This window comes from Chelon labrosus (assembly GCF_963514085.1).
Source record: "Chelon labrosus genome assembly, chromosome: 20".
Taxonomy (NCBI): domain Eukaryota; kingdom Metazoa; phylum Chordata; class Actinopteri; order Mugiliformes; family Mugilidae; genus Chelon; species Chelon labrosus.
Genome location: NC_140353.1, coordinates 3,222,752 through 3,237,637, shown reverse-complemented (window position 1 = coordinate 3,237,637; position 14,886 = coordinate 3,222,752). Strand labels below are relative to the sequence as shown.

Sequence of the window (14,886 nt, the reverse complement as noted above, 5' to 3'; positions counted from 1 at the left end):
CCCACCTAGACCAGACCAGGCACCCCCACCCCATAGCAATGACACTCCTTGATGGCAGCAGCCATCCCCAGCAGGATGCAGCCTGACACAGACACACACACAAAAACACTTTAGGAACAACTAAAAAAAAAGCATGAAGAACAGCACAAGGTGTTGACCTGGCCTTTAAATTCACTAGATCCCAAACTGATCAAGTATCTGTGGGATGATCCACAGAGGGGCCCCCCCCCCCCACTAACAACATCCTGTTTCCAGACACCACAGGACACCCTCAGAAGGCCCATGTCCATTCTCTGATGAGTCACAACTGTTTCACAATATTACGAAGGTGGTCATAATGTTATGCCTGATTGATCCAACCACTAAAGAGAAGTTTAACATGAATGAGCCAACAGTGACCTTTGACCCCCCAGGATCCTAATCACATCATCCTCAAGTTAAAGGAGAACTCCGGCGCAAAATGAACCTGGGGTTAATAACACATGTGTACCGAGTTCGACCGTTCTCTGGTATTTGTTTTCATGCATTTGTTTTGTTAGTCAAATGTGACCAGTTTTCTTGCAAAAACCGCTAATTAGCGTATGACGCTAGCCTTCGGGGCACACCTACACATAAAAAGAAATCGCTATTTCTATACCACTAACAAGGCTCACAATATCACCACACTTACACTGTAGCATAACTAGGGTCTCTACACGTAAACCGAAGCATTGAGAACTTTGCAAGTATACAGGCAGTTTATTAAAAAAGGAACACAGTACCGTCCGCGTCTGGCTCGCATATCCAGGCGGGCGCCATCTTGGGAAAACTGAACTCTCTGGGACGTGACCCTGAATCTCGCGTGAAACTTTGTTGCCAGAAGAGGCGTTGTACACGTGAAATGTGATTAGGCGTGTTCGACTTCATGCAGATCTGACTTGACGTGATGCATGCTGGGTTGAACAAGTTCATTTTAACCAATCATATTCAAGGTCTATGAGCATGAACAACCCAGCATGCATCACGTCAAGTCAGATCTGCATGAAGTCAAACACGCGAGATTCAGGTTCACGTCCCAGAGAGTTCAGTTTCCCCAAGATGGCGCCCGCCTGGATATGCGAGCCAGACGCCAACGGTACTGTGTTCCTTTTTTAATAAACTGCCTGTATACTTGCAAAGTTCTCAATGCTTCGGTTTACATGTAGAGACCCTAGTTATGCTACCGTGTAAGTGTGGTGATATTGTGAGCCTTGTTAGTGGTATAGAAATAGCGATTTCTTTTTATGTGTACGTGTGCCCCGAAGGCTAGCGTCATACGCTAATTAGCGGTTTTTGCAAGAAAACTGGTCACGTTTGACTAACAAAACAAATGCATGAAAACAAATACCAGAGAACGGTCGAACTCGGTACACATGTGTTATTAACCCCAGGTTCATTTTGCGCCGGAATTGTCCTTTAAAGATTTTAAAAGTCAAAACTGAAAAAAAAGGGTTTGAGATATTGTGCCAAATAAAAAGTTTTATTTTTAAAAATATCTAGGACTATTTTTATTTATTTTTTTAGGTCTCTGAGGCCTTTGGTTAAATGTTTAAAATAAATCCAGCGGCGCAGACATCAAACACGTTTAACCACTTTTTATTGCACGATTCAGCCGACGTGAGATCCTGCACAAAAGTGTTTCAGAACTGCATCAAGAAAAAAAACAAACAAAAAAACAAAAAACAAACACATACAATGTTAAGAAATTGTATGATATTTACAATAGATGCATCACTATTACCACTTATACATTATGTACATATTAGTCTCTGGTTTACTATGAATGACAGTAGTTACAGAATGAAACCCCTACGCGAACATTATTACACTTGAGCTCTACAGTGCTTATAAAAAAAATAATAATAATAATAAAAAGAACAACAGGCTGAACTACATTCACTCAAATCAAAAGTTAGGATTATTACTTTAAAAAAAAAAAAAAAAAAAAAAACGCTCGCACGAGACGCTGCACATCTGGACGCGATCCATTCACATGACACGAGAAGAAAGAAAGAAAAAGGTGCAGTTGTAAAATAAAAAAAATAAAAATAAAAAGCCTCCTGCTGCAGCTGTACAAGTCAAATCTGGTTTTTAGAGAAAGACGAGGAAACAGATGTCAAACATGAAAACTAAAATAAAAAGGCACGAAGCAGCAGTTTGTAGTCGGCCGGGCAGAAACCTCGTAACTGAACCGGGACAAATAAAAACCAATTACATGTAAAGTCTCAGGACAGTGTTGATAACGGCGCGATTCTGGGTTTAACATTTAAAACTTTACATGTTGAGTTTGAGGAGATCACCTGATGCTTTCTGGAGCCAACGGAAAAGTTGAGATTTGTCTTTGATTTGTTTAACTTTTACTGAAAAATAAAAAAAATATGTAACAAGCGGAGGAGGAAAGTAGAGATGTAGGCGGAGGTTTGAGCTGCAGCCTTTAAGGAGCGTTCAAGATGTTTTTTTTTATTTTTTTTTAATTCAACCTTAACAACTAGTTCGCCGTGCACGTTAAACGATGGCGTGTTTTAAAGCGAGGAGCCGCCACTGCTCAGCGTTCACACCTGCAGAGACGAACCCGTGAGGTTTTTAGAGAAGCAACGAGGCCTGTAAAACAATTCATGATTTAGGCCGCAGGTATTCCTGATCCAAATGTCACTTTAACTTTTAAGCTTTTTGGTGTTTTCTTTACCTAAAGGCTGCACAAGATAGATTTTTATTAAAATTTAGCCGCATGAAGGATGAACCACTATGTTTAGGAATTAGAAACGAGGAGCTGGTGGATTCATTCCTGCGGGGAGACAGGTCTGAGGCTTGTTGTAGCTCCATGCCTGTTGTCAAGGATCCAAAGTGTAAGCTGAGACTTTTAAGTTCTTAGTCAGGCAGAAAGAAAAAGTGGAGAAGTTTACCAGCGCTGGAGGAGTTACGAGGAGCCGGCCAGCGTGCCGCCGCGTGCCAGTGTTTCAAACGTGGATGCAGTTTAGAGACTAGAAAACATCCTGAGAATTCAAGAAAACCGTTCTCTCTCTTTCAAACTCTCAGATTAAAATAATCCTGGCCAGTACCTCCACTTCAGATATGAGAGTGGAAAATATAACAAACCCAAAAATATAAAAAAAAAAGCACCTGGGGACTCTGTTCAAGAGAATCGCTCTTCATCATTCCTTCATTTATGCGGTTTATCGTCGGACAGAGAGCCGTTCAGACCTGGAACGACGCAGTAGTGTTTTCATGTCAGACTTCAGGTTTCAGTTTAAGCAGTGCTCTCGTTGTCTCTGGACATGAACGTCATTCAGGAAAAAAAAAAAAAAACAAATTAAAATCTAAGGAGTTAAACTGAACTAAAAAAAAATAATAATAATAATTATTATCAGGTTGTAAATAGAAAACGTGTCTACAGTTACGTGTGATCTATGGCTACGGAAACAAGTAGAGAGGTCATCTGAAGCCTATCCATAGTGTCTTGGTGTTCCATAGTACATCTGGCATATATATACTATATATAAAAATAAAAATCCATTTGGCAACCTGTCTGATGTCTTACACTATTCCAGTAATCATACTTTTGGTCTTTGATATACACATATATAGATATAGCTATAAAACTCTGCTGTTCAAGATAATCCGTGTTGAGTGAGGAGAGGAGGAGGAGGAGGTCGACTGAGATTCAAGTTAACGCTCAGTTCCACTTCAAGCTGGATCAGAGTCTCTTGTTGTTGTTGTTCTTCTTAAAAAAAATTGAAATCAAATAAGACGACGATAAAAACGGAAGTAGAAAGAAGGCAGTTTGGTTGGTTGGTGGAAGAGTTAGCATCCAGTAGCTGAAGTTTCCCGCCCTGCGCTCGCTGTGCTGCTGATTTGTGCTTTTACCACAGATGGGTCTCGCCTCAGTGCAGAAACAAACAAAAACAAAACGACCTGAAATGTGTTCAAATATGATTCGCTGGAGTGGCGAGCGTTGTGAGAGGTCAGCGGCGTTCCCTGATGATGATGATGATGATAATGATGAAGATGTACAGTGCCTTGGTTCCTGCGGCCTCGCTGACAGGAGGAGAAGGGGTCCAGAGTCTGGTTTGCTCTCTTCAGGCCTCTGCTGCTTTCCTCTTGGAGCTTTTAGGTTTGGCGTCCTCCGTCTTCCTGGAGCCTTTAGGAGGGCGGCTGATGGCGGTCGCGGTGGCAGCGGCGGCGGCGGTCGAGCTCGTATCGGAGCCGGCGTTCTGAGCCGTCGGGTTGTCGTCTCCCTCGAAGTCGCCGCTTCCCTCCAGCTCTTCGTGCTCCATGCAGCACAGCTGTCCCGTGGGCGGCCAGGGACGCAGCGCCCCCTCCTGGTGGGCCTTGCAGAAGGAGTTGGGGCAGAGCTGGCAGAAGGCGTCCGAGTTTTTCCCGCAGACGTCACAGTGATGCCAGGGACAGTCCCAGCGTCCTGCAGAGAGCCACGACCAATCACATCGACACGTTAAAGACTACTGGTTCATTTCCTGATTACGGTTCATAAAAGATCAACAAATGTTTGGTTTTCTTTAACCATTGGTCCAAAGTCGACAAATAAATGCACAGCCATAGGTTCAGTAGTAGACTCTCTTATACCGAGAATCTGGAACAAGCAAATATTTATCAATTATATCTAAGAAACATAAGAAAACTGTTAAAATATAGATTTTCTGTATAGGTTTTCCAGGCTGCTGCCATCAAGGAGTGTCATTGCTATGGGGTGGGGGGGCCTGGTCTGGTCTAGGTGGGTGCTACATGTCTAAGCATCGTCACACCATGGTTCTCCTGTCAGTGGTCTTAATGTTACGCCTAAATCAGCCCTTCCGTCGTGAGCTGAAGGTGTCAAACTTCGTGGCGTTTCTTACCGAAGGGTCTCTTGGTGAGGTTCAGGCAGGACAGGTGATAAGCTTTGGTGCAGGTCTTCTTGTCGCAGAGCACCAGCTGTCCTCCGTCTCCGCAGCGGAAACAGTCGTCCTCCGACTTCTTCTTCCCCTCCGATTTTCTCCTCTTGTACTTCCTCTTCAACCTCTTTCCCTTTGGTTCGGTGGTTTGGCCGTTCGAGTTCTGCGAAGGAGACGAAAGAGAGCGTCAGATTTTCAGCTATATGGAATTTGTAGTCTGCACCCGAGGCTCTGACTTTATTTGCACAGTAACTAAAGAGTGTAGACACAGAAAGAGACGCGCATGAGTCCTACAGTACAGTTTGACCTTGTGCAGTAATGAGCTCTGTAGCGTCAAAACTAACAGAAGAAGAAGAAGAAAACAGGAATGGAAAAAGAAGTGGGTCTATTTAACGGCAGGCTCAGCTTCCAGCTCCCACCAGATGGTTGCAATTATTGCCGGGTGTGAACGAAGTAGGGAGTTTCCTCAACAGCTGAGATGTCGATAAAACAAGCTTGAAATATATCTGCTGCTCCAGTTACATTTAAAAACAGGTAAACTATGGAAAATATACAATCATTTGCAGTTAAATACACATATAACTTAAGCTCACCTTCGGTCGATCGCCAAGAAACCCGCTGCAGTTGGGAGCGCCGCAGCGACAGACGGTCTTCTCGTTGCCGAGGCAGTCCAGATTGTAGTTAAAGGTCAACTCGGTCCCTGTGAATGAAAACATTTATTTAGGAATGAGGTTGTTCTTAATTCAAGAAAGGAAAACCCGATTCTAACAGAGCTTCCCCTTACCGGCTGGGATGTCGCAGACGGCAAACAGGCCGACGCGCGTGTCTCCGTTCACCGTCCACTTCTGAGTCTCACAGTTGGGCTGACAGCTGTGGTTCATGAAGCGGGAGTAGTTTCCTTTTGGCCCCGCGTCAATGATTCGGTCCTTTTGGCACGAGAGGAGGAAGAAATTCAGAAAGTCTACCGTGTGAAATCATATATTTACAACACAGTCTCCTCCACGCACATAAAGAGAACAGATGAGGTTTGTGTATTTGTAGTACTGACTACTGTAATGTCACAGTTATCTGTCATGCAACATTCCCAATGCAATACCGCTCTGTTTCTCTAGCTCCCAGCAGAAAAGGCACTGCAGCTGAGTAAACAGTGCCCGGACACTCTGAGGAGCACGACTGTTTAAGAGACGACACAGAGGAACGGAAGTTAACCGCTCGCCACTAACCTTGTCGATGGTGAGCATGTAGAAGTCGGTGATGTTGTTCTCCTGGGCGTACTTGATCCTCGCCCTGCACTCCTCCTCGTCGATCAGCTCCCCGATGTACTCGTTCACAAACTCGCCCTGTTTTTAAAAACAAACACTACGATCAGACCAGAGATGTGTCGACAGGAACGAGTCGGGACGGTCCAGGTGTTTGGCTACAGTGCCCCGACGGTTTTATGTTTTACATTACATGATGCAGATTTCTGTTGACAGTAATCAGTGTCAAATAGAAAACACATTTTATAGTCAAATTATAGGAGGAGATCTGGTTAGACGAGCTGTTGTGTAAAAGGCAACAAACACAGAGACAAAAATGAATTCAAATGAATGTAACCGCCACCATCTTAACCATTTATTTATTTATTTTTTTGGTTTTGTTTTTTAGTAGCTTTGACGCAATTAAAACAGAACAAGAAGAAGTTGTTTTGACGCTACAGTTTTTGGTTTATGGCAGATGTAAAATATCTGACTACAAAAAGATCAAGGCTGGCTGAACCCTAACAAATACCTGGATCAGAACCGATCCAGATCGAGACATCCGTGCAGAAAAATACTTTTTACGATCAAATTATACCACGATCCAAATAAAAGAGTCCCACCCGCAACAAAATCTACTCAGGCCGAAACCGATTCATAGTTCAAGCTCAGTATACACACAGACTGATTCATTTTAAATCTGCGCCTCTCCCCTCACCTTCTTGATGTCCCGCAGAGAAATGAGGCCCCATCCTTTGCCGGGCGTCTTGATGATCTTTGTCTCCGGGTAGAGGCGTTTGGTGAAGTCCTGGTTACAGCAGCGCTCCCCGCTGGGACACACCTGAGGGTGACACTCGTACTGCAGCATACGGTTCAGACACTCGGACTCGAACCCACACGGCCTCTCGTCCGTCGGCTTGCAGTTGCACTTGGGGATCTCGGAGATGTCTGCGGTGTACACCTGAACCTTGCCGAAAGGTTTGTTGACCTGAAAACAAGAAAGGAAACATCATTCACCGAGAATGACACATTTGAGCCGAGATAAAAGCAAAAATGCAGAGAGTGGCGTTTCAGACCTTGATGAATTTGTACGGAGGCGGTTTTCGACTGTTCTCTTGCGCCTCCTTGGCTTCTCGTTTCATTTTTATCTCCTTGAATCTAACTTCAGCCTCCAGCAGAGCTGCAGATAGAATAAAAACCACCACATTACATTTCACAATTCAATAGTCATCTGAACATTTAGCCTGAGATGACACTTGAAGATAAATCTAAGCATCTAAAATACGCAGATAGCAGCCGAGATCTTCACCATTCTTGAAGACTTTGCCGATGCCGTTCCTCTGATGTTTACTGCCTCTGTCCCCCTCCATGTAGGGGAACACTCTGCCCTGGTGAGTCCAGAAGTAATCCTTGGAGCCGAAGAAGAACACCGGGAACTCTCCGATCTCGTGCCGAAGGTGCTGGATGTTGGTGGGAATGTTTCTCGGGTGGTGGATCTCCGCTGGCCACCATCTAAACAGAGAGGAGAACTGGATAATGAAGTTATATGTTCGGTTTAAAGACCGACAAAGAGAGACAGAGGCATCCATTTATCGCACCTGTATGTTCCCAGTTTGACCCAGATGATGTCCCTGTACTTGGGCTTCTTCCCGGCTCGGCAGTCGTTGCAGAACCAGCTCCCGTCGGGCATAGCGATGTTCAGGCAGTCGGGGTGAAAAGCTGCAGGACAAGACTCGCAGCACAGCAGCTGCCCTCCTGCAACACAAAGAGGAAAGCCAATAAAGCCCGAGAGCCATTTTAAAAGGGCGCGGAATCATTTAGATGTCTGGTTATGAGTCAGAAGAACAAAGGATGTGATCTGTGGAAGGACGACTAAAACAAGCACAATAAAACGCTGGGGTTTAGTCAGAGTGAGAGCCAATAAAAGGTTGCAGCACTAGGAGGCATTTCTGCCGGATTTTGCACCGACTAACATGAAAGCACCCAGACTTTCTCTCAGTGTTTCGGTATCTCACACACCCACATGATAATACAGCTGTCGAAACATATCTGGCTCAGATTTCAACCGAAAAACGGCCCTCGAAACCGCTGCAGTTGAGCTTTACCTCTGATTTCCAGCAGCAGAATGCAGCATGATTTAACAGCTTTACACCAAAATTAGTCTTACAACCCTTTTTACGATTCAGGGTTATCTTCAACCTATTAATTTCACATTATTCGGTTTCTGTGCATATTGCAGCTACAGTTCATGCCTCCACCTACGAAATAAACCACAGAGACATTGACAGTTTATCGTCTCTGCTGAATAACCGACTGAAAAGATGAGCTTTCTTTAAACTCAAAGGGAGAAGATGTCAGGTTTGCTTTATGTTCTGCAGATCAAGCAACAATCAAAGAGGGAAATTAAGAAAATTAAAGTGCACAGACACTAAATATAGCCACCTATTGAAGAGGGCTGGGTACAGCTACTCATTTCCTGAATCAATTCTGATTCACAAAGTCCTGATTAGATTCAATTAATTAAAAGATGCGTCTCAAAATTAATTTTGTTTGGAGATTTGTGTGATTTCCACAATAATTGACCTCTACCTTCACATTTTGCACACGCTTTCTCTTTTGTCCACCTCTTTTTCTGCTGTCATCACACTTCTTAAATCCAAAACCCTGCAACACATCAGCTTTCAGGCCTCATGGTACCCTTTGGAGTTTGATCTATCTAAGGATTCTTATGAATCGATATCGGATCTTTTAAAAGATTGAAGATCAATTTGAATCCGTTTTTTTAAACCCAGTCCTTTTACTGAGAGGCGACTAACCTTTGGAGCAGACGAAGCACCAGCTGACGTTGACGTGGCTGTGGTGGCTGTAGCCCTTCTTGGCGTGGAAGTGGTTGGTGCAGATGATGGCGGTGTTGGTGACCATCTCGCTTCCCGCGGCCACGCACTGGTCACCGACGTGGTACGCTACCGGGCATCGTAGGCAACGCATCAACCTACCTGCAGCACAGAGAGACGGGAGAAAGGGGGCAACAGATTCAGCAGATATACTAAAAACACTCAATGAATACGTTTGTAAATGACCTTATGATCTCAAACACTAGTCGCAGATAACTTCTGCTACGAGATTCTAGGGCGGGGTATCGATTTCTGAATCAATTCTATTGCGGTTTATTTCGGTTTCTGTGTTGTCTTTACACAATATTTTACTTCTAGTTTCACATCTTTTACGCGTCTTCGCTTTCGCGCAGCTCTTCTCTGTCGCCACCCTTTTTAAATCCAAACTCGATGCGGCAGATTTGCGAGACCACAGCAGGATTTCTAACGATAGGATGCAGGAAAAGACGTGCATTCTTAAAGAGTCTTTCAAATTAAATATCGATTTTAATGCCCTGCAGATGCCCTTGGATATATTATGTTGCACTAAACGCCTTTAACTCTACAAATCAACTATATTTTTTCATAATGTTTATGTTTAGTGTCTTTTACATTTCTGCCCGTTGAACTTTAACTAATCTAACTTTAGTGAAACTCTGCTGTTAAGGTGTTTCAGCATTCTAAGTGTAAAGATGACGGGTTTCCTTCCTCAGTTAAGTTCAATCATCTTGTCTGACCGTAACAAACTGCTTAAACTGGACAGGTAACTAATGACAAAGCCTCACCTTTAGCAGACTTCTGTTTGTTGCGGCAGCTATAGTGGCAGCTCAGGCAGGCGTGCAGTGGGCAGCGGAAGCCCTTGTTGTCGAACACGGTGAGGGGGTTGAGGCGGACGCACGCTTCGTGGTAGAATTTGCCGCAGTGTGGCACGTGGCAGCGGCGGACCTCGCCCTCCGACTTCTTACAGCTGAAACACGAGTGAATACCTGAGGAAAGAGAGAATTGTCCAACGATTAGAAACGTGCTACTAACAATACTCTTGTTATCATGAAAAAACAACATTCTGATTCCAGACAACGTGTGGAGTGCTCACCTGTGTTGCACTCGTTGCACAGCAGCTTGTCGTCAGGTTTGAAGGACTGACCCAGGCAGTGGAGGTGAAACATCCCACAACACTGACCTTCACACGGCACCAAGTCCTCGCCTGCCTGCTCACACACCTGTAGGAAAAAACAGAAAAACAAACAGGTCAGAATGTACGCAGACATATCAGGGTATGCAATCAGAAAAACGTCTTTATTCTCCAGACCTACCTGACAGACAAACTCTTTCTTCCGTTCGCCCTTCTTTGTCCCGTCTAAGCTGTCACTTGGAGAATCGGGGCGCCCTTCGCTTCCAGAGCCCTGCAGCGAACGAGGTGCGATTGAAAACAATGATAGTAATCACTAACACTCCTACAGCTGTACCTTTGTGCATCAACTGACGTCAACTGACGCCTACTTGTTTCCGTTAAGAGGTTTGCTCATCAATTGGTAAACAGATCTCCTTCATTTCCTCTCACCTCGGGATCAGGACACGGGGAGGACCGTCTCTTCTTTGCGTTGGAGGGTGTCGTCTGATTCTCTCCGTCCCGTTTCCTCTTCCTTCTACGCTTTGGTTTCTCTGCCTCTTGGTCACCTGTGTGCAGTCGACAAAACAGCCTGGCTATAATTTCCGAGTCTTTAAGTACGGAGCCAAGAAGCAGCGGAACGAGGAGACGGTGCTCGTTAAAGATGCTTTTACCAGTGAGGAGAACTTTAGGCTTTCTCTGGCGTTTCTTGGGTTCTTTCACGTCTTTGACATCAGTTTTCTTCCTCCTTCTCTGCTTTTTGACCGTTCCATCTGAAGTCAAGGCCTGTGAAGGTAAACTCTCTCTTAGTGTGTATAGTGTCTGAGAAACAATGGAATCAAGAAGTGCTTTATGCCCATTTTGAAAACACAACCACATCCGATGTTTAGATTCAGAACATGAGATTTGTGTCCCGTGCTCAGAGAATAAATCAGTTTCTTCAATCTCAAATATTACTTGGAAAGAACAGGTGCAGCTTTGGGACTGAGAGCATTCAATTAGACAGAAACTCACCTGTTTTTCAGCATCTTTTCCCGTTTTGTGCCTCTTCTTAGGCTGCTGGTCCTTGTCTGCTGTTGCGTCTGTTAGCGGCCTCTTAGACCTCTTCTTCCGCTCCCTTTTCACTAGAGAAATTGGAGATTGAACGCAAATTAAACACTTTATCGGTCATTACTGGCTACAACATGAAATGCTGTCTGGCTACCTGAGGAATCAGTTTTCTGGAAGCCTATTTTAATTTGTCATCCAGGAAAAAAAGACTTTTTGGGGTTATTTAAATAAATATTAGTTACTATATTAATATTTGACCAGGTGATTTCAGCTTTCAACCAACCTGGAACTGAAACTGGAAGCGTGACCGCTTCCGAAACGTCTTCTGCCGAAGGTACAAGCTTCGTTTTCCTTTTCCTCGCCGTTCCGCAGGCGTCGGTTGCAGATTTTTTCCTTCTCCTCACCGTCTTGCCGGGAGACTGAGCCTCTCTGGGTCTTCTCTTTTTCTTCTGAGGTACAGCGGATTCGGCTTGTACAACCTCCGCAGAAGTGGAGGGATGCTGTAAAAACAACAACCAAACAATATGTACAAATTTTGAACAACATTACAATAAAAAAAATATGGAATTATTCAAAATGACTCAGTGATTCACATATTTCCCCATTTCCCAAACATCTGTAGTTAGAGCTGCAACAAACGACAATCTTGCAATTCATTTTTAAAAGCAGAAAACCCTTCAATCCAAATCTCTCCAATGTCAGGTTTTATGATAAACTAAATTTTCTTGGACAACTAATTCATCACCATATATTAGAATGGTTTAGCAATGTTCAAGACCTTCTTGATAACCCTAATGAAGGCCACGTACAACATACTATAAATAAACACCCTACAATTCGTGCAGGATGACATTTTGAAAATTCAAAAGAACAATAAATAAATTGCTGGATAAATCGAAAAGGAAAATAATTAATAGTTGCAGACTGTGGCTGCGACGATTTAATTCAGACGGCTTTTGCTTTCCTGCCTTTCTGTTCTATTCTCTTGTGCCGTCTCAGGAAAACCGTTTCACTAGCAGGAACCCACCGTCGAAGGGAAATCCAGGCTAAGCCTCGACTCCGTCTGCAGCGCCGTCATGTTACTATGTTCCGGTTTCAACCTCTCCATGATGTGGGGGTTCAGATGAGGCCCGTCGTCATCGTACAGAAACGTAAAGTTTGCCATGCGACTATCCAGCGACATGCTGAGCGCCTCCTTGGCCTGAATGATGCCCATGTTCCACTGAGCCTTGAGTTTGCGGGGTACGGATGGAGCCGCCTGCAAGACGACATAATTAAAAGCATTCAGTATAAACAAATGAATGTGACTGGACTGACTTTCAGGGAATAAAATTATAAATTAATCTAATGCCACAATTTTGTTAATAAGCCAAAAAGTATATAGTGACATTTCCTCATAATGTCACTTGGAATGCAGTTGTCTGACTTTCTAAAACAGACACTGAAATGCTGCGTGATATCTGAGCCACGTCTTTTCACAACAACAGAACACCACACCCTCATCACACATGGAAAGCAGTGATTCACCTTTTTATGGATGGCACGTGAGGCTGGCTGCTTGTTAGCCTGGCTGAGCTCGTGGTATTGATCTTCCCCAGTGAAGGACACCATGTTCTTCTCAAAGATGTAGCCTCTCTCTGGGGCATCTCCAAAATACTGCACGTGGTAAAGGAGTCCTGACCTGCTGTTGGCTGCTAAGAAAAACAACACAAGAATAAATTCAAGTAAAATAATAATGAAATCAAATTGAAATGGAAAGTGAAAGTGGAACTATGACTCACCGCCTCTTAACAGTGAAAGGGAAAACTGTAAAATAGGCAGCTGGCAGTGAAGGCACCTCACCTTTCTGTTTCTGCTTGAAGAAATTGTTGAATTCGGGGTCTGTGGTCACCATGCAGGGCCACCAGGGGTATCCGGACACCTTCGTCCAGACCAGATCCCCGACAGAGAAACGCTTCAGCAAGGGAGGCTCCTCTTGTTTTGCCTCCTCCGTCAACTCTGCAATGGGATCGGGCTGGAGAAGAGAACGGAGAACTGGTTAATTGCCAGATGAAAAATATAAATTAACGACCCTGGAATTTCCTGGAATCATTACTAGTAACTAAATAATGGCTGATACACACACAGTTCCTTTTGGCAAATTCTCTCAAGCTGTGGATTTTGGTTTAAAATGCGGTTCTCGCTCTATTAACGTTCCAAAATGTAAATATAAAAAGACTCTTTACATGTTTCCTGTGCAGCGAGTTCTCCACAGGAGGCCTGTAATAGTTTAGTGACATTTATATTTGAGGTTATTTTCTCTTAGTAGCATCTGTCAGGCTAACTGTATTACTTCACTGGGTTTATCTTTAGATTGTGTAAGACATATTTGCTGCAGGATATTATTATTTGCAACAACAGGAAGGATTCAGGCGATTAAAAAAGAAAAAAAAAAAAAAAAAAAACAGCACACTTTATTCAAAAAGTAAGAATAAAAGTAAAACCTCATCAGCTGCTTCAGTTTCCTCTCCAGCGTTTGTGTGGTCACACTGGTCCACAGGGATGGCGGAGGAATTGAAGTTTGTTTGAGGTTTAGGTTTGTGTGGTCTCCCCTTTCTTTTCTTGTCCTGTCTCTCATCCGGTCCCGACATTGTACCTTCAGTGGTTGTGGCCAAACTGGTCCCATTGGCACAACATGGCTCAAACAAGGGCTGCATGATGACCTGGGGTATCGTCACCTTCAGCTCGGGTTCAGCGTGAGGAGTGCAGTTGTGCTGGTGGGTGCCGTTTGTAGCGGGGGCTTCGGCACACTTAAGCACAGGCGGCTCCGGAGTAAAAAGCTTGGGCAGCGCGTCCTGGTCGCCGTTCAGCACGCGGGAGGTGAGGTCTTTGAGCCTCTCGTGACTGTGGTTGTTGTGACTGTGGCCAGCCATCTTCTGGAGAACGCTGTCTTGTAGTGTGGCGGCCAGCTGTGCAGCCGCTTTGTCCATTAGCACAACTGGGTCACTGCCCATGTCCCCCCGACCTTTCCGCACACTGAGGGACTCTGGTGGCTGCTTCATGCTGATCGGGTTTGCTGGTTCAGGCATCGAAGGCAGGGAGCTACCTTTGCTGTCCATCCCATCTAACCCCCTCCAGGCTCACTGGGCTGCAGGACAAGAAACACACAAACACATGCAGCATTTTTAGGGGGTGGAGGGTCCCATCAATCTATCATCTTGCAAAATGGCATTCTGGGATATGAATCCTAAGAGCTTAACGTTACACATTTTTCAAAATGGCACACACTTGCTTCAGCAGAGCATGAACAGAGAGCTTGGAGGCGACGAGGAATACTGCACCTGTCACGAAATGTACTGGCCGCGTAGTTCTGGGTGTTTTTTTTTTTTTTTTTAAAGAAAGTGGAGCAACCCAACTGGCCCCAAGTCTCAAGCAACAATTCTTCTGTTTAGTGCAAGAATATCAATCCCTCAATGAAATCTAGACCTGCACACTCAAAACTAATGTAAAACGAGATGATACTCTCGGTTGCATCCATGCACGCGAAGAAAAAAAAAAAAAAAAAAACCACAGGAGGGCCGGAAAACCCTCGCACCGTGACAATTTTAAGTTGGCTTTATCCACGGAAAAAAGCGACTAGCTTTGCTGCTAGCTGCGGACGGTGGGAAAGCGGTACGGAGAAGGCAGCCTGCAGGCTCCACCGCATGCAGCGCGCAGACCGATGAGTGGGTGGC

General features: G+C 44.5%; 1 protein-coding gene across 1 annotated transcript; it reads right to left on the bottom strand.

Annotated features, from left to right (window-relative positions):
• Positions 1–280: 280 nt before the first annotated feature.
• On the bottom strand, positions 281–14,546 carry nsd2 (nuclear receptor binding SET domain protein 2). The gene is made up of 22 exons (XM_084569624.1): positions 14,494–14,546; positions 13,657–14,300; positions 13,016–13,187; positions 12,701–12,867; positions 12,201–12,431; positions 11,457–11,673; positions 11,138–11,247; positions 10,798–10,909; positions 10,577–10,692; positions 10,329–10,418; positions 10,109–10,235; positions 9,801–10,001; positions 8,959–9,138; positions 7,741–7,897; positions 7,452–7,654; positions 7,219–7,322; positions 6,861–7,130; positions 6,128–6,244; positions 5,689–5,830; positions 5,498–5,604; positions 4,869–5,067; positions 281–4,435 (listed from the first exon to the last, which is right to left on the bottom strand). Exons 2-22 carry the CDS (start codon positions 14,269–14,271, stop codon positions 4,095–4,097), a joined length of 3,978 nt encoding a protein of 1,325 aa, XP_084425750.1. The 5' UTR covers positions 14,272–14,300; positions 14,494–14,546; the 3' UTR covers positions 281–4,094.
• Positions 14,547–14,886: the final 340 nt, after the last annotated feature.